General features: G+C 43.4%; 1 protein-coding gene across 15 annotated transcripts in view; it reads left to right on the plus strand.

Annotated features, from left to right (window-relative positions):
* KCNQ2 (potassium voltage-gated channel subfamily Q member 2) overlaps nucleotides 1–15214 on the plus strand; it is a 121196-nt gene extending 105982 nt beyond the window's left edge. For all 15 annotated transcript variants that reach the window (XM_075118683.1, XM_075118682.1, XM_048819863.2 and 12 more), the window contains 2 exons: nucleotides 1714–1837; nucleotides 2732–15214. In XM_075118683.1, coding sequence (XP_074974784.1) covers nucleotides 1714–1837; nucleotides 2732–3469 — 862 coding nt within the window. In that variant the 3' untranslated portion in view covers nucleotides 3470–15214. The remainder of the gene's footprint in view (nucleotides 1–1713; nucleotides 1838–2731) is intronic.
* Nucleotides 15215–22538: the final 7324 nt, after the last annotated feature.

A 22538-nucleotide genomic window follows, 5' to 3' on the forward strand; every position in this document is an offset into this window, starting at 1 on the left:
AGGTGAAGTAGTAGTACCGAAAATTTCTGCTCAAATAAAGTATTACCTAAATCAGTTCACCTGGATTAAATAATTTTTGCGTATTATATATTTGCTACCTTAGCTATGATGTGCTCATCTGCCCTATCTCCCTGAGCCAGATACTCAGCGTGTGTAAACTGCTGTCTCTCTAATATAGTCCAGGGAGCTGTGCTACGGCATATTAACGGATGATCTCACCCTCTGTTTAAAAAAAAGAAAGTATAAGAAACTAGGCCCCCCTCCACACACAAAAGCAAAGCCAACTAGATGGCGCTGTTGTTGGAAGTGGCCTTGTGTCTCATCCCTTTCCTTGTGTTTTGTTTGTTAATCTTCCTTTGTCTGTCTGCGTTCAGCCCATTCTTTGTCTCATACTGGTGCATGGATCCATTACCCACACTGCAGAATTGCATAAGAAGCATTTTTTATTTCCGCTCAAGACAACTAACTTGGTTTCAACCAGATTAATTAATCTGTTTTTTGTCACCTACAGTTCTGGCACATTATGCATGAGTAAAGTTTGTGAGGATTATGCTTAGGGAGATAGCTATAAATCGGGTTAAGATTAAGAATATGTCCCAGCTCAGAGATGTCTTATTGGTTTTTATTAGATCAGAAGATGCCCGTGTTTAGTTACCTATAGAGCAAATTTAGGTTTGATGCATTAAACATAATTAGCTTGTGACTTCCTATATCAGAGGTGGCCAACCTGAGCCTGAGAAGGAGCCAGAATTTACCAATGTACATTGCCAAAGAGCCACAGTAATATGTCAGCAGCCCCCATCAACTCCCCCCATCCCTCCCTCCCAGCGCCTCCTGCCCACCAGCAGCCCTGCCAATCAGCACTTCCCCCTCCCTCCCCGATCAGCTGTTTTGTGGTGTGCAGCAGCCTCTGGGTGGGGGGGAGAGGAGCGAGGGCACAGCAGGCTCAGGGGAGGGGGTGGGAAGGGTTGCAGTGGGGGGCAGGGCCTGTGGCAGAGCCAGGGGTTGAGCAGTGAGCACCCCTTGGCACATTGGAAAGTTGGCGCCTGTATCTCGGAGTCAGTGCCTATACAAGGAGCCGCATGTTAACGTCTGAGAGCCATGTGGCTCCGGAGCCCCAGGTTGGCCACCCCTGTTCTATGTGGACTCCTCTGACTTCCACGTGGAGCCTTAAATTCTTAGACAGGGGAAAAGGGATTATAAATAAGGGATGTAACCATTCCAGTGCTGAACTAAAGACTCTTATCTCGATGGACATGAGTATGTAGGAGAGAGGCAGAAGATTCGGCTGTAAAGATGTGGAAAAACATGAATTTCATCTAGACCAAGTAGGCACACAACTTTATCCACAGCAAAATTATCACCGGTAACAAATACAATGCTAATGAATGTGGTAGAAACCTTGCTTAGAGTGAAATTCCTCCCAGTGGGCAAATTTACTGAGCATAACGTGCCAGATTATACCTATAGAAACAGTATTGATAGATTTCAAACTCTGCTAATACTACTGTGAAAATATAGCGACTTATTTACATCAAAGATAACACTCAGCTGCCTCTCCCTGTTTGTGTAAGTAATTTTGAGGGGTAGTTGGGAGAGAGGTTGTTGCTTTGTCCACAAAGAGCCAGCAGCTAGCAGAGTCCTGTTTCCTTGATGTATCTGACTAACTCAACGGCCTTTTCTGGGTGGGGGGGTTGTTTCTGTTCCTGGTAGAGTTGACCAGATTGTTGGACGAGGGACATCAATGACAGACAAGGATCGAACGAAAGGGCCAGCGGAGGGGGAGCTTCCAGAAGACCCAAGCATGATGGGCAGGCTTGGAAAAGTTGAAAAGCAGGTATGGGGGCAGATGTTACTTATAAGGAAAAAGTTCATGTTGTGTGTTGAGATTTTAAAAGTAGTTAAGATTAAGAATAGAGGAAAGATTTGGATAAAATTTTCAAATGTGCCTAAATAACTTGGCAGCTTAAACCCTATTTATAAAAGTGACTTAGGTACTTAAAGCCCAGAGACTCAAAGGTATGGGAGTTAGGCACCAAAATACCTTTGAGGATCTAAGCCTTAAGTGCCTAAGACACACTGAAAGTCATAGGTCCTTAGGAGCCTAAGTCTCGAAGTCCCTTTTGAAAACAGAACGTTAGTTCCAAAGTGACCTAGGTGCCTTTGAAATGTTCCCTTTCTAACCTAAACAAGTTCAAGTAAAGCCGTTGGTGTGATTTTTATTGCCACAGGATCCATGCCTCGTTCAAGGTGAAATTCACTCCAGAGCACAAGGCCCACTCAAAGTCCCCATACACACACTGTAACGGCCTGACCCAATGAAGTGCTGAGCACCTCTGGCCTGGTGCTGAGTGTTCTCCAGTCCTATTGAAATCTGTCACATTTCACAAGCATTTATGCTTGCTTAAAGAAAACACAAAGGCCATTGCAGAAACAAGTGAATGCTCTAAATGGCGGGTTTTGGGTACAATAACTTAAAAATATTTTTAAAAATCCATCTTCCATAAAAGAGGTCCTTGCCAAGAGAGAGGTCCTTGCCAAAGTTCAGACTGGATTTGGATCCCAGCTCTCTCTCAAAAGTTCAAGGAAGTCCAGTTTGTGCCAGTGTAGGAAGGGGTTATCTATGAAATTCAGATCCCCATTCGAGCATGGACTGGAGTAGAGCTCTTTGGATACAGGGTATTGGTCCATAGATATCACCCAGCACGGGGAACTGTGTGGCATTTTGCAGGTTCTGTCCATGGAGAAGAAGCTGGACTTTCTGGTGAACATTTACATGCAGAGGATGGGTATCCCATCAACGGAAGCAGAAGCCTATTTTGGGTCCAAAGAACCAGACCCGGCGCCACCCTACCACAGTCCAGAAGACAGCCGGGAGCACATGGACAAAAATGGCTGCATCATCAAGATCGTCAGGTCTACCAGTTCAATGGGACAAAAGAATTTCTCTGCACCACCAGCCCCAACAATGCCAACCAACACATGTCCCCCTTCAACGTCCTGGCAGCACCAGCCATACCAGCGGCATAGCCATGGATCCTCCCCAGTTGGAGATCCTGGCTCTTTGGTAAGAATCCCGCCCCCACCTTCACATGAGCGCTCCTTGTCCGCTTACAGTAGCGGGAAGAGGGCCAGTGCTGAGTGCCTGAGGAACGAAGACATTACAGCTAAACACCATGACAGCGCCTTGAGAGACAGTGACACGTCCATTTCCATTCCGTCAGTCGATCACGAGGAACTGGAACGCTCCTTTAGTGGATTTAGCATTTCCCAGTCCAAAGACAATTTGGACATCCTTAACAACGGTTGCTATGCAGCAGTGGCTCCCTGTGCCAAAATCAGACCCTACATTGCAGAAGGAGAGTCAGACACTGATTCTGACCTCTGCACACCTTGTGGCCCACCTCCCAGATCAGCCACAGGTGAAGGACCTTTCAGTGACATGGGCTGGTCAGCCCCTAGACAGTGAAGCATCTTGACATCTATTGAGCCAAGTCAGAGCACTGGCCAGCCACCCATTCATGCCATCCCCATGTCGAACTTCTTGAGGAGATCTACAGCTAAGGTTTTATGAATCCAGAACATACTTAGCTTGTGGATATTTTCTTACAGCTTACTCTGGGGACAGACGCTGAGCCAGCATTCAGTAGAAAGAGGCCACTGTGGTGAATAATTCGGAGCCTTGAAGTGTCTCGATTTCTTTCATACTATCTTTCTAAGATAATTAGGTGAAACGATATCACAGTACAGGGTAGGCAACCACATTTCTTGGTAATCCTTTAGGGTAAAGGGAACAAATATCACCTGCAAGGGTTTTTTTTGGGGGGAAGGGGGTTAACTGGTGACTGAACATATCTTTTACATGGTAATTACCATACCATGATACTGGGTGATTACAGTCAAATACTTTAGAGGTGCAACGCGATTACATGATTATTTCTGTCTTGTAAAACATTCCAGGTTACACGATGATTACTTTTGAATTTACGGAACGTGATCCTCCATTAACCATTCGGGAACGTAGTGTGATTACCATACAATTCATGGAAGCCCAGTTGGCTCTTGACAAATTGGGATGTTTACTTTCACGTTACAGTATTGCCCTAAGAAAGACGTATGCTGTCAGGATGAGTCGAGGTAGAATGTTAGCAGGCATCATTTGGAACCAGAATGATTTTCAAATTAAATTTGCTACATGGCTTAGGTGGAGGAGGAAGGTCAAAGACACAAAATCTGTCTTTGAAGGCAAAGAGGAACATCACAAAGGACATGGGATAAGGCATTTTACATTTAAACCATGTATTATATTTAATAGTGTACCCGCCAAAATTTACAGAACGGGAAGCCATAATTCCACCTACGGGGTTGTAGTAACTTGAAGTTGCTGTCGTAATTTTTGATATTGCCAGCAGCACTGTGGTGAACTTACAGCCACAAGAGACACAGCTATGGGGAGAGGGACGTTCCTCGAGATACTGTGACCCCTCTGCTGTTGCAAGGCAAGGAACGAGAGCACCAGCAGCGCCTGAGCCCTGTAACTCAAAATATTGCCCATTTCGTACACCATTCGCATTATGCCTGGATGCTTTTGCAGCAAAGTTCCTTCCTCCTTTCCTCCACTACCCGATCCTGGATCACAAAGCTGTCCTTCGGACTTCTCCATTGTTTTGTTTAGATCCTTCATGCTGAGTCACGAGGTGCTTCCTTGTTTCCTCCTGATTTCTTTTATACATCTGTGACCTGTATTTATCCACAAGGGCTGGCAGTGGAAGTCTTTCTATTTTTTCTCTTTCACTCCCTCTTGAAAAGCCAGGTAAAGATCATGTCACTGTTATTGGCGCATGAAGCTGGGGGAAAACTGACGATGCAGGAGGTTTCTTTCAGGACCAAAACAAAGTCACAAAGTGATCCTTTACTGTCCCAGTGCGGCAGGGGTCACTCAAGGGGATGGGTCATAGGAATCTGGATCAACAACCAGGGCTGCTACACAGGAGCCATTGCCATGCCCACTAAATCCACCCATTTAACTGAAGCCCTACACCTTGTGTGTTTTCTGAAAGGGATAAACTTCAGTGGAGTCAGGACTGTGCCAGCTATTTGTGTCCATCTCTCCTCCCCCGCCCCCCTGCCAATGTCAATGGCCAATTTTCATGATATTTCAAATATATGACATGCCCCCATGTCCCTTAGGCCTTGCTGCACCTAATACAGGTGTGATCCCTCCATTTTGAAAGGTTGACCTGCTGGTGGTGAGAGGAGAAACCTGGTGTATTCGTTCCTTCTGGTCATTAGGAGAAGCAGCCTGGGAAGCTAAGGAGGAAAAAGACAAATTTAGGAATAACACACTGCAATTCAATGGTATCGGGGGGTGCACACAATCTGGCAGCCATAAAACACCACCTAGAGGGACACATACAGCTCTTGTCCCGGAACTCAATGTGATTCCATAAGATTCTCTAGAACATGAAGTCTTTAAAACGAGATTTGAGGACTTCAGTAACTCAGTGAGAGGTTACCTATTGCAGGAGTGGGTGGAGGAGGTTTTATGGCCTGCAGGGAGACGGAGGTCAGACAAGATGATCACGATGGTCTTTTCTGGCCTTAATGTCTATGAGTCTGTGAGATTCACCCACCAGGGCAGGAAATCCCCTGCTGAACAGGTGGGTCTTTTTGGTTTCTGGAGGGAAAATAAAACAATTCTTTTATACATCTAGTCAGGGCCAACATGCAGCACTTGCCTGGGAGTGGTGGGGTGAAATGATATATAATCTTCAAATCCAATTAGCCTCAATATATGAGTGAAAGGGAGAAAACCTACTCTTTTGAGGGGGGTCCTGTGCATCTATGTCTCCAAGAGACCTTTGCACATCCAGAGCTTCCTCCCCATTCCTGCCATATTGTGCAATTCTTTCTTCCCCACTCAAGCTGCCTGGAGCCTTCTTTTGGCTCTAGAATTCCTAATCTGGAGTAGCTCCTGTGATGTATCTAACTAAAAGTAATTAGTGTATGATACACCTAACCTCAATAAGAGTGTTTGCTTTGAATTTGGAACTATCATACATTAAAATCCATATTTATAAAGGGCAGCTTATTCCCACACTCTCTCTAAACTCACCTGGCCTGACTTTCATAAGATGTGGCCCACAGGCTACATTTACATGGAAAATTGCTGCACATGAATGTGTAAGTCTGGCTTTTGCCCATGCAGCTGTATTTAAGCATGTACAAAAAAGGGTATATATAGGTGGGCACAAAAATGCTGGCAAACTCCAATGGGGCCCACAAAGATGCATCTTCTAATGGGCCACTAAAAATGCACCCATGATATTTGCAGGTAATTCCATTTACTTATGCAAAAATCTGCATTTGCATAGCTGACTGCTCACTGTAAACAATTACCCAATTCGAGGAACACATGTGCTTTTGCACATGCAAGTAAACCTAGGGTACGTCTACACAGCAAAGAAAAACTCACGGCTGGGTTTCAGTGGGTTTCCTCTAGATTTGCACTGGTGTAACTCAGAACAGAATTTGGACCTAATAGATGGTTTTGTTGCTCATCCACCTACATAGTTTTTCTCATTGCAAATTCCAGTTTAATCCTCCCCATGACTCCTCACATAATCCTTCTGTCTCCATTCCTTCCCACACTCCCATTGCATATGCAGTTGCTGGAGAGCCAGTAATGCAACGTTTTCTGAGTTTCTCAGTTTGATGGTTGAGAAACATTAATTTTCTGGAGAGAAGGTTTGATTTTTGGCTCATAAATGTCCTCCAATAAGGATGTTTAATGAGAAATGCAAAGGAAACTTTCTCCCCTCTGCCTCACTGCTGCTTAGCCTGTCTGTAGCATCTGTTGCACCTCTGTGTTTCTAGCTATATAATCTGTACACTCAAACACAGAAACTAGTTTTAGGAGCTGCTAAGTTGTGACACAAGCCCAAGAAAAGCTAGGAAATTCAAAGTGAATGACACTGTTCCAGATAAGCTGTGAGCCAAATTTTCAATGGGCCTTCTTACCTGCACCTTTGGTATTTGTAACTGTGTCTGTTTGGACATACAGAAGCTGTGTTTGTGTCCACATGCATGCAGAAGAAGAAGTGTCCTTAAAACAAAACCCAGGATCTAAACCCCAGGAAACTTTGAAAGGTTTCAAAATCTGGTTCCAGATCTTGCTTTGAATGTTGCAAATGGCCCCCATCTTTGTAATGGGCCAGCTCAAAAACTGGGTATGAAACCGTACTGAATTTGGGGATGTTCAAAGTCCAAGTTAGAATGCAAATTTCGCAGTTTGTGCACATCTCACAAAGAACTGAGGTTGCAGACAACACAAGCTCGGTCCAGAGAAGGCCTTTGGAGACTATGGCCCTGAGTCATAAGAGCAGAGCCACCAGCCCAGTTGAATTTCCCAACGTTTGGGAAAGAACTTTAATGTTATTTAAATGTAGATTTTGTATGTGAATTTCCTTGCTGATTCATTTTCTTAACATTAATTTCTAAGCAAACAAAAAATATAAAAGAAATTAATGAAAAACGTATTGTTTGACCCAGAGAGCCATTGCATGTCCTTAGGCAAACCACGTAATGAATCAGGTATGTAAAAAAATATTTTTAAAGCAGCTTCAGGGATTCAGGTATCTTCAGTAGAGTCATTTCTATTTGCAGGGTAATCAGGCATAATTGGAACAAATGGGGAAATCTAAAGTCAGGGCTGAAACATCAGTTTTACACCCTGCTGGAATGACTCGGTAGCAGCTATGGTCTTGCCTACAGCAAGAATTTGCCCTGATTTTAGCCATGCTTCCAACAATGGGAAGCCGTGCCAGTGTAAGTCATGGCTCTTCATGTCTACACTTCAGGTTCAGTGGCTGGGATCAGGGTAAATTCCCAATGCAGTCAAGACCGGTGAGCCAGAGTCTGCCCTGAGATGTATACCAAGAAAAGGCAGTGACAAATAAACACACGCTTCGAAGATAGAATTTGGCCCTACGATTTTGAATGACTTGGCTTTTAGTTTGATCAGAAACCTAATGTCATTTAAACAAAGCTTTTAACTTGAGCATGTTGTTTTGTTTAGTTAGAATTTTGTTGGGAAAAGATCAACAAAATTTCTTAAGAGTCATAATACTTAAACTATTTAAATATGCTAATTGAAATGTAAGAAGTATAATATTTATCCAAGAGAGAAGAAAGTTGCTCCACATCTTTCTTACATCCCTGAATGAAGATTTTTGAATTATTTGTGGTGTTTACACTCCCTGATCCCTGTATTTTCAGCTGTCCAACCAACATTAGTGATCTTCCTGAACTAAGCAGAGATGGTGCTGTTCAGAAATGTCAGCTGTTCCCGACAGCCCACAAAGAAGTTGAGTGCCCTACCTTGCAGAGATACTACCCAATCTCTGCTGTCCCAGATAAGACCATCATAAAGGACTGGAAGGGATCTCCAGAGTAATGAAGTCCAGTCCCCATCACTGCAGACAACCACATAATATAATCGCTTTCATAAACATATCAAGCTCCAGCTTAGAACCAGTTAGGCTTCTTGCCCCCACTACTTCCTGGTGATCACAGACAAGATCTAGGAGTCAAAGCAGGTCGTCAATTGGAGCTCCAGGGATCTATTCTATGAAAGTGCAAGTGGTGAGGTGGGGATCCCTGTCTCAGAGAGTTTGTCCCTTTCTGTGATGCCAGGTCTCAGAGTTGTAGCCGTGTTAGTCTGTATCAGCAAAAACAACACGGAGTCCTTGTGGCAACTTAGAGACTAACAAATTTATTTGGGCATAAACTTTCATGGGCTAGAACTCACTTCATCAGATGCATGGAGTGGAAAATACAGGAGCAGGTATAAATACATGAAAAGTTGTGATTTGCCTTATCAAGTGTGAGGTCAGTCTAACGAGATAATTCAATTGACAGCAGGATACCAAGGGAGGAAAAATAACTTTTGAAGTGGTAATGAGAGTGGTCCATTTCCGACCGTTTCCTCCCTTGGAATCCTGCTGTCATTGGTTTTGTCCCTCTCTAGATACCATTATACCCAATCCTACCAGCAGTGACTTTCGTTTTGGGTTCGTCAAGGTATTTCTTGGGGGGGGGGGGGGATAGTTTTTCTTTGGAATTTGCCAAACATCAGGCACATCCAAAAAAAGTTATTGGGGTAGAATGTGCACATTCCCCCCCACAAAGGTTCCAACTCATTCTCTGTCAACCACTACATTCAAACACTGTCCATCGGGGTGGTTGTACTTAGGAAGCATGAGGCAGCCCAGAGACTGCTCCAGTTGAGCACGGAAACGGCATGTGTGGGACAGTATAAGGTGCCTGGCAGACTAGGAATTCTCCTACTGCATATTTAAAATAAATAATAGCAATGAACTGTACAATGTAAAATCAAGCCCTTATAAATATATATGTAATTATAGCAAGAGTTAGTACATTGGCATCATCTTATTCTAGTGAGATCATGGTTTGACAGGTACCATATACAGAGCCTACATGCTAATACAGCTACTATTCAGTTCTGTTCTTAACAAAGGCCTGGAACGGACCCTTACAGCACATTATGCTCAGTAAGTGCAAAACCCCAGATCCATACGTATAATTCTCATTTGTCAGCTATAAAATAAATGTTCTTAAAAAAAAAACTACCTAAGGGTTTGCAAAAACAGTGCCAGGCTTCTGTGCTCTGCAAGCTGCTGATTTATTCAAGCTTCTGCAGTCTCATGCAGTTTTGAAAGATTTGGATTTTCCCTCTCCCCTTTCCCTTACAGGCTGAAGCATGCGTTATATCGGAACAGCTCAATTCAGTGCTCTTGGAGCAGGGCGTGTAAACTGTGGACCCTGCGGCAGCTGGAGTTATTGTACCCCAAATGGGACATTCATTCTTAGGAAAAAGCGGGTGCTCTTTGCAAAGAAGGGCAGCTTTAGCTTTCAGCTGGTACTTTCCTTTGGACAAAGTCCTATAGAATGTAACAAAGAATTCTGTCCTTCCTATAGGTTTCTTTGTTTTGTTTTTTAACCATCCTATAAAGTTCCATAGCAAGGATGTAAATTCTCTACTACGTTCTGACAAAGGTCTAAAACCCTATAGCTAGGCTAGCTTGTTCTATTAAACCCTATAGGACTTCTGCATAGTGTTCCCATCAGCCTTGCCTGCGGAGTTGCCCAAGGAATGCACTGAGCGAGCACATGTCTTCAGAGTGTGCTGGCCACACCGCCTTCTCCATCCAGCACCTCCCACTTTTGAGCATAACCTCAGCAATCCTCCCCAAATTGACTTGCCACTGTACCTGGGTTGCAGTGGCTGCCAGTTAAAGCCGGAGCCATATTACTCTCCCTTTGCGTTCTCTCTCGGGTCAATAGCTTTCATTTTATACACATCATTTAACAAAAATGAAACAAGGAAATCAGATACAAAACCTCTTAGAATCATAGAATATCAGGGTTGGAAGGGAGGCAGAGACATAACGATAATGTGATGGACATTCAAATGGAAACCAACTCCTCTACATCTTGGTCCTGTTCTTGTGGGGGTAATTTTATTACTCAATGTTGAGAAAGGAGAACTTCTCCCTTTACAGTCCCTGACTTCTCCACTTCATATCACAACCTGCACATTATTTAAAATGTCAGGGTGTGGGCTAGGGATTGTTTTTTTAAAAAAAGAATTAATATAAATACGTAGGAATCTTTAGTGTATCTAGTGTTTGATTCTCCACTGGCACTATACTGCTTGCCTTACATTATGTTTAGACGGAAAGGCCATATACAATATTTTGATACAATAGTAACCAAGCTCAGATTTTAGATATCAGCCAGAGTCACTTGTGGCCCCCCTCCTATCAGATGAACCAAGGAGGGGCAGAGAGTTCATTTACAACATATGAATGTGCTTTCCAGACGGTCACATACTGTACTCTCGATTTTGCCTGCTAGTGCATGCTATCTGAGATGAGTAGAAATTGATACCCTTATATCTGTATCTGAAATAGAATTTAAAAAGTAATTGCAAAACCTTTCTTTTAAAAACCAAACATGCTGTCAGTTATATATTGTATAGGGTGTCAAAGTTCATTAACAACCCAATGGGTTTTTTAGGTAACATTAATATACCATGTGTCTCTGATACTGTGATTAATTTATTGATGTCTGGTCTGACACGCATCAATTCTGGTTTTACTACATGTGACTCTGAGGGGTGCATACATGTGTCATGTGCACCCACTGGTGAAGAGGTTTGTAGAAATATGCATATGGAAAAAAGAATGGTGGTTGGCTGTGCATGAAATCTTGTGCATTTCATGCAGGCGGTGATAACAGGAGCATGCTAGAGGGGGAGTAGGGGAATACCCTATCCGGAGGGCTATGGAAAGCGTTGAGGAGGGGGGATACTGGGGTACATATGTTGAAGGGCTCCACTTTAGTGGATGCAACTTGAAACCACTGAACTGGCAAATGCACACTTCTTGCCTGTCCAATTCACTGTGGGAGGAGATGAGAGCACTCTAATTTCACTGTGATCTCATTGACACCTCCAACTGGGTAATGGGGACCACAGGTATTTATACCCTTGTGCCTGCAGTTCAATTGTGGGTGCAAAAATGAGAGTACAAACTTTTTGAATGAAAATTAGACCCATGGGAAGAGAGGCCACCCTTTGAAAAGTTACCCAACTGTTTCTACCGTGTAGCTGATCATTTTTCTACCTGGTCTTGTGAGGTGCTGAACACCCTCAACGCCCACTAAACGTCTTGATGCTAGTTCCCACAGAGCATCACAGTACCCCTTCCAGAGACTGTCCTTAAAATTTTATCATGCTCCTTAATTCTCAGTCCCTGCTGCATTATTTTGTTGCTAGATTCTAATAATCTAGTACCTGTTTGTGCCCACCAGGTCCCTTGTCGTCCGTGTTGCTAGTCCAGACCATATACAGGGGAAGCTACTGCCTTGGCAGGGCTGCAACCCTATTCTTGAGTTTTTTCACATGACTACACCCCACAGTCACCCCTACAATCTCGTATATATCAGTTCATGGATCGGTGTTTGCTTTTCATCCACTATTGCTTTTTCACCCCATGGAGCCATCTGTGGGTCCAAAATGTCCCTCGTTTGTTTAGATTGAACCCATTTTGCCCATCTCTTCAGCACCCAACATGCTGCTGGTATCACGTCAATAGCAGATCATGATAAAACAAACAATGTGAGAACTGGTCTCCTTGCAGTTGTGACGTCTCCCCTCATTCCCGGTGAAACCAGAGCTAGCTGCGATATGATTCAATGCAAAGCTCAGGCAGAGTTTCATGCCAAACTGGGCCTGTTTTTCAGGTGCTGGGGCAGGGCTGATGGTTTCGGGTAGAAACCAAGCTGATCTCTACAGTTTGGATGGTTCTGATCTGAAACCAGGTGAAAACATGGTGGTAGCAGCTGAGTTTCACTTGGAAATTAAGGTACATTTGAAATTAAGTTGAAACTTGGGGGACAATCTCTCCTTCCGCCCACCGAACAAGGAGAGGTGGGCACACCGTCTGAACCCAGCCTGGCTAATTTCTCCCCACTCTAGCATGCAGTGGACACTTTCTATTTCAGTGTAAGTAGTTGTTTTACTGTAGTATTTTAAAATTGACAAATACACTGACTAACCCACCATTTGGTGTGCGTAACCTATCTCTGTCTATGCCTGATCCATGCAGAATACCAATCTGCTATAGCTGCCAGCTGGAAGGCTTTGTCCTTTAGTTCAAGCTGTAGCTCTGGATGGTTCAGTTCAGTCCCTGGTGATGATGGTCATTACAACTCCTCCTGGTGTTTGGGCTCTTCTGTGCCAGCCAATGAGCAAGCACTGTCCCTTTCGCTGGCTTAGCATCTGTTCTGGAGATTGAGATCCTCTGTTCTAGGACCAGAATGTGGACTATTCCATGCTGGTTACGCTAACAACTACCTTACCCTCTTCCCAAGATTTAAGCAGAACATTTTGTGCTGGTTACACAGCTTCCAAAGTCAAGCACTGGGTGGAGAATCTGAAGTTTTCAGAAAAAAAAGTAAAACTGATCATTTACAGGGGGGGTTATTATGTTCCTTGTTTTGATCTAACAGCAGGTTTTTAAATAGTTGCCATGACTAAGGCATGTATAAAATTGTTTGGGAGATGAAATAAATTATTCTTATAAATGTTTCATTCTTTTACCAGTAATTCAAATATGCGGACTTCACTGTACTTTAACAGGAATGCCCCATATACGAAAACTATACTCCTGTGTCATCAGTAAAGGCATTGTATTTATGAGATTTCTTGTTAGTGTCACTTTGGCAGAGTAACTTCCTGAAGCACACAAGAACTGCACATTACATGCCAATTGCTGATAGATATTGTTACATGTAATTTAGCCTGTATGCGTTCCATAGACACCAGATATAAAGTGTTACCTGCCTATTTTGTGATGTCACTCAAAGTACCGGGGCGGGGGGGGAGGGGGAAATCCTCATTTGTTAAGGGATACCCTGCATTTGAATGCTTCTAAACATATTTTACCAGAAAGCAAAAATAAGTGAAACTGTTTCTGGAGTGTTAATTTTTTGAAATACTTAAAATACTGTATTTCTATATATTCTTCATTGTTATTCATCTGAGCTATAAATACTGTACTGATAGAATGATGTATAAAGTATCTCAGTCATGAACTGCAAGATAAAAGGACAACATAGCTTTGGCTGCAAAAGGTGGTGTGTGTGTGTTTGGACACACATGTACATATATTTATGTGTGTGCATAGACATATACACTGCATGCTTTGAAGCAGAAAAATGCATATAAGATGAAAAGAAAGTACGTTATTTTCTCATCTGAGTAAATAAGTCAAACCAAAAGGAAAGACTATTTTGATAACATTTATATCAAAATGGAAAACCATTCTGATTTGTAACAGGACTGACACAGATTCATATCCCAACTAGGAAGTCCAATTAGAAAGGAATCACAGCCCATTTAGAAATTTAAAAAACACAATCATTTAATTGATTTGGTTTTGTTTTTTTAAAAGCAAATCTATTGGATGGGCCAGTACCAATTCTGCATCCAAAACTTGCCACAACCAAGGTCAATAGCCAACCTTCCATTGATTCCAGTGGGACTAGAACATCCCTTAGAGAGTGCCAATTTCAGACATATCTGTCTACATGGGCAAAACTTGATATGGGCTCAATCTTTACTAAAACAAAGTGTGAGTTTCTGAGATTCATGAAAAAAATGTCGTATGTCCCCATGGATCTCAGCAGTTGACTCCCATTGACTTCAATGGGCCATGAATCTTGACCTTAATTTTGGTTTCTACATATGAACTTCAGTGCCTAAATTTAAGCACCCATTTTTTAAAACCTTGGCCTAGTAACTGCACAAACACCACTCAGTCTCTGAAGGCTGAGATGAATACAACAATGAATATTGAGCAATTAAGGACCTGATTTTCCAGGTGGCTCGGCACCCTGGCCTCCAGTCTGAATCCATAGAAGCTGTCATGTCTCAGTACATATAATAATCAGCCCCTGTGGTTTTATTAATCTTTTAAAGTGTTACCAACACTCTTGGCCCATGTAGTATTTGTCTTTCTTTCAAAGACTTAAAGTAAAAAATAAAATACCTGAAGAAGAATAATTAAGATTTCCAACATAAGACATATCTGAATGAATTGTGATTGGATTTCTTCTTTGGCATGAAATCTGTCTCAGCAGAGGGTTTGCAGCAGACTTAGGTACTACTGAAGTCCCACATACGTCCTCAACCTAGGGGCAGATGACTTTGCTCATGTAGATTGCCATAGTTCCATTGTAAAGCTATGACAGTTTACACCAGCAGAGGATCTGTCTGAGTAGGGTTTAATTGGAAGATAGATAGCACATATACTTTGTGCTGGTTCTCTGCAACGAGATGAATTTCACCTTACCCCAGAGTTTTGACTGGGTGATAGTGTATTCCCTCTCAAGCATGTTTATAAAATTCCACAGACACTCAACTAAGCATTAAAGTTTGGTTGTCCTTTAGAAAGCAAAGACAGCTACTTTGCTTCCTTTAATTTGCTCTGTTGCCTTGGCTTTTTTGCACTTTTGTTCCAGCTCCAAAGAATATTTCATAATGCCTTTCGTACATATGTACAATTTTAAACATTTTGTATGTATTGAATGGTAAACACTTCTCTTGTAATATAGCAAATTGACTTTTTGTGTGAATGTGTAATTTCCTCTGTACATTTCAATCATGGATTTTGTGCACTGTACATTTTATAGGGATAGATTCCAAGGGAATGACCTACAGTCTTCTATTAGAATAGCTACGATATTAAATTATACAATCACAGATGGTTTTACACGATTACCACTGACAAGCTAAGTACACAGACTTTTACATGGAAACATTGAGCATGAAACAATGTGTATCTGGGCCTGGCTGACTACCTTACAGGATGAGATGCAGAGTTGGCAGTTTCCTGGGGGGAAAACTAGTTTACAAAAGAGTGCTGGTAAATACTGGCTTAAATTGGGAAAAATAATTAAGAATTCAAATGGATGAGTGACAGCTAAGAAAATGTATATGTGTGAAATTAAAAAAAAAATCGTTGCAATCTTAAGGGAAATGGAGGAAAGTTTAAAAAAAATGGTCTCAAAGTATCAGAATGGACAACTTGCATCCAGTAAATATGCCAGAGACTTAACCTTTGTGAGATGAAATACACATTTATTTTTCTTTGCACTTCTCCTGCAGTTCACTTTGTTTGTTTTAGTTAAAACCACTATGTGGACAAACGTGTATTATTAACAAGTGACACAGAAGAGAGGCCAGTTACTGGGGTGGTGAGAGACCGAACACCAAGCTGCAAAAAGGACTGCAAAGGCTTGAAAAATGCTTAACAACAGATCCTGGGGCTTGATCCAGGCAGAATATTTCAGTGTACTATTTTTAGCAGCTTTTAATTTTAAGTCTAAAGACTACCTTTAACAACATAACAGGCTATCCTTCTCTAGCACCATCCATCACAGAATCGCGTAGAGCTTTGCATACATGATCTAGTAGGTAAATATTATGTCCATTTACATGGCAGCAATGTAATGCCCTGGGCCTATCCCATCCAGAACTTTAGAACAACAAAAGAGACAGTCCCCAATGAATTCTTTCCAAATTTGGCATTGAGTCCAGTGCATTCTGGGACAGTATTGTGGAAGCTTACTCAATGCTGTATGTATACTCAAGCAGTAGACGTGAAATTCAGAGTTCTTAGTTACAGTGTCTGTAATAGGAAAAAATTCTGGCATAGGCTAGGCTGATTCAGGACCAGGAGAAGGTGGGTGGGGGCTCCATTGAAGTCAGTGGCAAAGCTGTTGATTACAATGGGGTCAGGAATTCACCCCGTAGGTTCAGAGTGCAATACACTATGGGGATTCCGGTCGATGGATCTGTGTCTAAGGGGCCTATTATCCATTGGTGCAAGTTAGAGCAGCCTTCAAGCTCTAACTTGCAATGGGCCAGAGTGGTAGAAAGTCACCTGGGCTGGCCTCCCCCTTCAGATCTACTGAACACTGCTCTGGCATACCTGGAGATCCAATCCTCTGTGCACATCAATACAGACATCCCGGGCAGCTCTGTACACTGAAGATTCCAGCTGAGGTGCCAGAAGCACAGAATTCTACCCAGAAAGCTAAAGAACTGTTATCCAGGTACTGTTCATACCAGCAGAGGGCAGCAAAGCATATTCATACTTCAAGTACATGGAGGGGAAGTTACCCTTCAACCAGTTCTAATTACACCCTTCTGCAGGCTTTTCCCAGGTAACTTACATTGCAGGGCATGAGAATTTAGTTTTTAAAAGCCAGTTTGTTTCCTGGAAATCACCACACCTGGTAACTTTGCTGAAGCTAGCATGGTCAGAAAGCCAAAGGTGAGACTATGCATGGCTGACTAATGTAAATATTGCAGTTTCTTGTCAGTTTCCTCAAGAGTCCCATTGCTCTCCAATGGGAGGACAAGGCAGAAAGACTGACTGCTCCCCATCAGTGGGTGGAACTGCAGGTAATGCTAACTGAAAATAAGGTGCTGGCTTCTGAGAATAAGATAGCGTTAAGGTGAGATTTTCAAACTAGTTAGGTCTGCACTTATGCACACAAAATGCCCAGCTATCTTATGCATGAATTTACTATGATTTCACACACAAAGCAGGTAACTGTAGGCAAAAATAGGTACAGTAAGTAGCCCCATTTGCAGTTACTTAGTTCCCATATACAGCCACAACAATCCCAAGAGCAAATTAGCTGTGCACAAAATCAGTTTCTGAAAGTTCAAATCAGGTTCACCGACCAAAAACTGTTGAGATAACATAGACTTTAGCCTCTAAGCTCTGATTTGGGAAAACATCTCTCTATTCAGAAAAGCACAGACTTAAATCAATGGGATTTAAGTGTGATCTTAAAGCAAAGCATGTGCTTAAGTGCTTTCCTATATTACAGTTTCTTCTATGTGTAGTTTTGAGATTAGGAATGGGCATATGAATCATAGTGCATACATTTCTCATAGATATGATGGAGGTTATTGCCAGAGTCAGAGGCTATTCAAAAGACAATTTAGAGACTTACATAACCTTGCACAAATAAAAGATTTACTGAGTCATAGAACATGAAATTACCACACTCCCTGACAAAAATGGAAGTCACCCACAAGCTCCTGGAACCTCTTGCCCTTGATACAACATTGTTCTTACAGTAAAAAGCAGGGAATGCATACAAAATATTTTTTAAATGTAAGCAGTATACTAACTGAGTTATGCTTTTAACCACTGATTTGGTGCCAAGGAAATTTTAAAAAAACTATACAAAAATCTTTTGGAGCATCTTTTGAAGATCAGGAATTTTTCAGCTTCAATTAAGTTAGTCCCAGTCCCAGCAGAATCAATAGCAATTCCCCATTGTCTACATCAGTTAATTATACATTCACTGACTATTTATTTAACAGATCTTTTTAGATGCATTGACACAGTTTACTCCTCCAAGTCTCAGGTAGATAAAATGGGTATCAATTCAAGTAGTTAATAGAGTCTTTGTCTCCTTGTTGACAATGGCACTATCAGAATTAACAAAGAACAGCTGTGTTATCTGTTTGATTCTTTTTGTTAATTTCCTGTTTAATCTATTTAAAATATAAAATAATGACTATACCTATAGTAAAAGCAGCACACTTGGCTACAAATATTTTCCCAACACTCCCAGTTTGACAGTGAACCATTGATAATCACTCATTGCACCCACCTGACAGTCATTTCATTAAGACCACATTCTTCGAGTGATTGCTCACATCCATTCAACTTAGGTGTGTGTGTTCGCCACATGCATCGGGGCTGGAAGTTTTCCCCTCAGCAGTAACCGTAGGGGACTGGCTCTGGCGCCCCCTGCAGTGGCATGCACATGCTGCAGTATATAGGGCGCCGCCGGTTCCCCCCACCCTCAGTTCCTTCTTGCCACCAGCAATGGTGCTGAAACTGTTGCTGCCTCAGTTAATGTTGTAGCTGCTCGTTCGTACGAACTAGTTATCGTCTGTATACACTGTATAGTTTTCTATTAGTGTTTATAGATTACTTATTTTTGCCAACTGCCTTTCTCCTTTCCTGCCTGGGTGGGCATCTATAACATTGGACTGATAGGTCCTCAGTATGGTGGTGCAGGGTTACACCCTTCAGTTGTTTTCTACCCCTCCTTCCCACCCACCCCCTCCGTCCCTCTTCAGGGAACCTTCTCACGAGAGTCTCCTCATGCAGGAGGTAGAGGGGTTACTGCAGTTAAGTGCGGTGGAGATCGGTCCTCCAGAGTTCAAGAACAAAGGGTTCTATTCCTGCTACTTTTTAAGGCCAACAGCAGTCTACGAACTATCCTAGACCTGCGAGACCTGAACCACTTCCTAGCAAAGCTGAAGTTCTGCATGGTCTCCCTGGCCTCCATCATCCCTTCCTTGGATCCAGGAGACTGGTATGCCACTCTCAATCTGAAAGATGTGTACTTTCACATCGCCATCTTCAAAGGACACAGATGCAACCACTGTCAGTCTGCAGTCCTCCCGTTTGGCCTAGCGACAGCACCATGGGTATTTACCAAGTGCATGTCGGTGGTGGCTGCCTACCTCAGACGTTGGGATGTCCAGATCTACCTGCACCTCGACAACTCGCTAGTCAAGGTCAGAGCAAGGTCCCTTGTCCAAAGGGATATTGCGATGCTGTTAGCCACCTGCCATCACCTCGACCTGTTGGTGAACAACAAAAAAATCTGGCCCTCTGCCAAGAGGCACTCTGTCTCTGGGACTTCTGCATCAACCACAGAATACATCTAGAGGTGTGTCACCTTCTGGGTGCCAGGATCACACTAGCAGATCACCTAAGCAGGGACTTCTCCTCTCACCACCAGTGGGTGCTCCACCTGGAGGTAGCCGGCATGATCTTCCTGAGGTGGGGAACTCCCCAAGTGGATTTTTTCACCACCAGGCAGAACAGGAGGTGCTGCAGGTTTTGCTCCAGACGGGGTCTGGGCAAGAGTTTCCTATCCAATGCCTTCCTCCTGCTGGGGGCAGGAAGCCTGATGTATGTGTTCCCTCTGATTCCACTCATCAGCAAGGTCCTAGTGAAAATTAAGAGGGACAAGGTGCAGGTTATCATGATCGCCCTGGTGTGGCCTTGCCAGCACTGGTTCGGGACGCTAACAAGCTTGTCAGCGATCCCACCCTGGCCCCTGCCAAACTGACTGGACCTGCTGTCACAGGATCACAGACGACTCTTGCACCCCAACCATGCGTCCTTCTACCTCACGGTGTGGATGTTGCGTGGCTGAACCCAAACGAACGGGCCTGTTTGGAAGGGGTCCAGAACGTCCTCCTCGAGAGTAGAAAGTTCTCGACTAGGCAGACCTACCTGGCAAAGTGGACGAGGTTCTCCCACTGGGTGGCCACCTTTGCATTCTTTGGTGCAGTCGATCTTAGACTACCTGCTTCATTTGAGGAACCAGGGCCTGGCACATTCCTATCAGGGTGCATCTGGCGGCCATTTTGGCCTTTCATCCACCCTTCCTGGGGCAGACTGTGTTCTCCTATGACATGACGGTCACGTTCCTTAGAGGCCTCGAGAGACTCTTTCCTCAAGTACCCAGCCCCTCAGTGGGATCTCAACTTGGTTCTGTCCAGGCTCACAGGCTCACCCTTTGAGCCTTAGGCCTCGTGCTCCATCTCACCTATCATGGAAGGTAGCTTTCCTGGTGGCGGTGACATCGGCAAGGCAAGTCTCCGAGCTACGAGCCCTGACCTCAGAACCACACCATACATGGTCTTCTATAAGGACAAGGTCTAGCTCTGGCTCCACCCAGCCTTCCTTCCCAAGGTGGTGTCCATTTTCCACATGAGCCAGGACATCTTCCTTCCAGTCATTTGCCCTAAGCTGCATGAGACTAGTGAAGAGAGGTGCCTTTACGCTTTGGACGTAAGAAGGCCTCTGACTTTCTACCTAGATCGGACAAAACCTTTCCATAAGTCGACTCAGCTTTTATTGCTACAGCTGATAGGATGAAGGCCCTCCCAGTGTTCACACAGAGGATTTCTAACGGGATCACCTCTTGCATTCGGACCTGCTACAAGTTAGCGGGAGTTCCTCCGCCACCGATTGCCTTCCTGGCACCCTTCCCGATCCAGGACATCTGTCGAGCCACGACGTGGTCCTTGGTGCACATGTTCATGGCTCATGATGCCAACACCCAGCAGTCTAGGGATGACACTGGGTTTGGCAGAACTGTGTTGCAATCTACACGTCCATGAACTCCTACCCACCTCCATGGGTACTGCATGGGAGTCATCTAAGTTGAATGGACATGAGCAATCACTCGAAGAAGAAAAGACAGTTACCTTTTTCGTAACTGGTGTTTTTCGAGATGTGTTGCTCATGTCCATTCCACAACCCGCCCTCCTTCCCTACTGTCAGAGTTTCCGGCAAGAAGGAACTGAGGGTGGGGGATCTGGTGGCACCCTATATACTGCGGCATGTGCGCACCATTCCAGGGGGCGCCAGAGCCGGTCCCCTACAGATACTGCTGAGGGAAAAACTTCCAGCACTGGTGCATGTGGCGAGCACACACACCTAAGTTGAATGGACATGAGCAACACATTTTGAAGAACACCAGTTACAGAAAAGGTAACTGTCTTTTCCCCTAGTTTGCTTATGAGAATATCATGTGGGACTATGTCAACAGGTTTATTAAAAGCAAGATATATCACATCTACTGTTTTCCCCTCATCTACTAGGCCAGTAACCTTGTGAAAGAAAGAAATAAGGTTGGTTTGGCATGATTTATCCTTGACAAATCCATGCTGGCTGTTCCTGATAACCCTATTATCCTCTAGGTGCTTACAAATGGATTATTTATCATTTGTTCCAGTATCTTTCCAGGTATCGAAGTGACGTTGACAGGCCTATAATTCCCTGTGTTCTCTTTGTTCCGCTTTTTAGAGGTAGGGATTATTTTTTCACTTCTCCAGTCGCCTGGGATCTCACCTGTCCTCCATGCATTCTCAAAAGGTAATTGTTAACAGTTCCAAGATGGCTTCAGATCTATGTTTAAGTACCCTGTGATGAATTTCAGCAGGCCCTGATGAGCTGAATACATCAAACTTATCTAAATATTCGTTAATCTGTTCTTTCCCTATATTTTGGCTTGCGTCCCCTTCCCCCTAATTATCACATGAATCTAGGAGCTAGAGCTTTTTGCAAACCCCTAAATATCATAAGGCTCGCTATAAAGTCACAGGAGTTGGCAACATTTTGTTCTCTAAAATAACAAGGCACCCTTCCTCTGTAAAGCTGTGGACACCAGGATGCCACTTTAAATCACGTACATTATATCATAAATGGAACAGCCCCATCACCCTTGCCTCTTATTATCCAGCCGTAATTAAATAATTTTGTTCTGGGTTTATACAGTGCCTAGCACCACGTGGTCCTTGTTTATCATCAGGGAACCTAAGTGCCACAGTAATACAAATAAATAATAATAATAAAAATGGCTCCTTTTGCTTCACACTCTCTCTCTATCCTTCCTCCACAGTTAATCAAAGCCCAAATTAGCTTAGCCCTTCCTAAAAAAACCCTATACCATTCGACACATTCTAAAGCTGCAAGAGTCAGCCACCAAGAATGCCCTCTAGATGGCACAGCTAACACGCCTCAGAGGGAACGCTGGTGCAAGAGACAGAAGTCTCTTGTGCTGCTGGACAGAGCCATGCTTTTGGCCTTGCGCAGTTTACAGGAGCTGGGGCTTCAAAAGCCGATTGATTAAATAATAAAAAAAAATATCCTGTTTTATTTGTTTTAACATAGTCCACCGGCAACAAAATCAAGCCATTCCTATGCAGTTAAATGGCCATTTGCGCTATCTCCAGGGGCTTTCCTTCCCTGTTTGGGGATGGAGGGAATTTTTATGGCAAAGTCAGAACACCACTAGCATGCAAACTCAGGATCTGAAAGCATTTGCTTTCT

The sequence above is a fragment of the Caretta caretta genome, chromosome 13 (genome assembly GCF_965140235.1).
Source record: "Caretta caretta isolate rCarCar2 chromosome 13, rCarCar1.hap1, whole genome shotgun sequence".
Taxonomy (NCBI): domain Eukaryota; kingdom Metazoa; phylum Chordata; order Testudines; family Cheloniidae; genus Caretta; species Caretta caretta.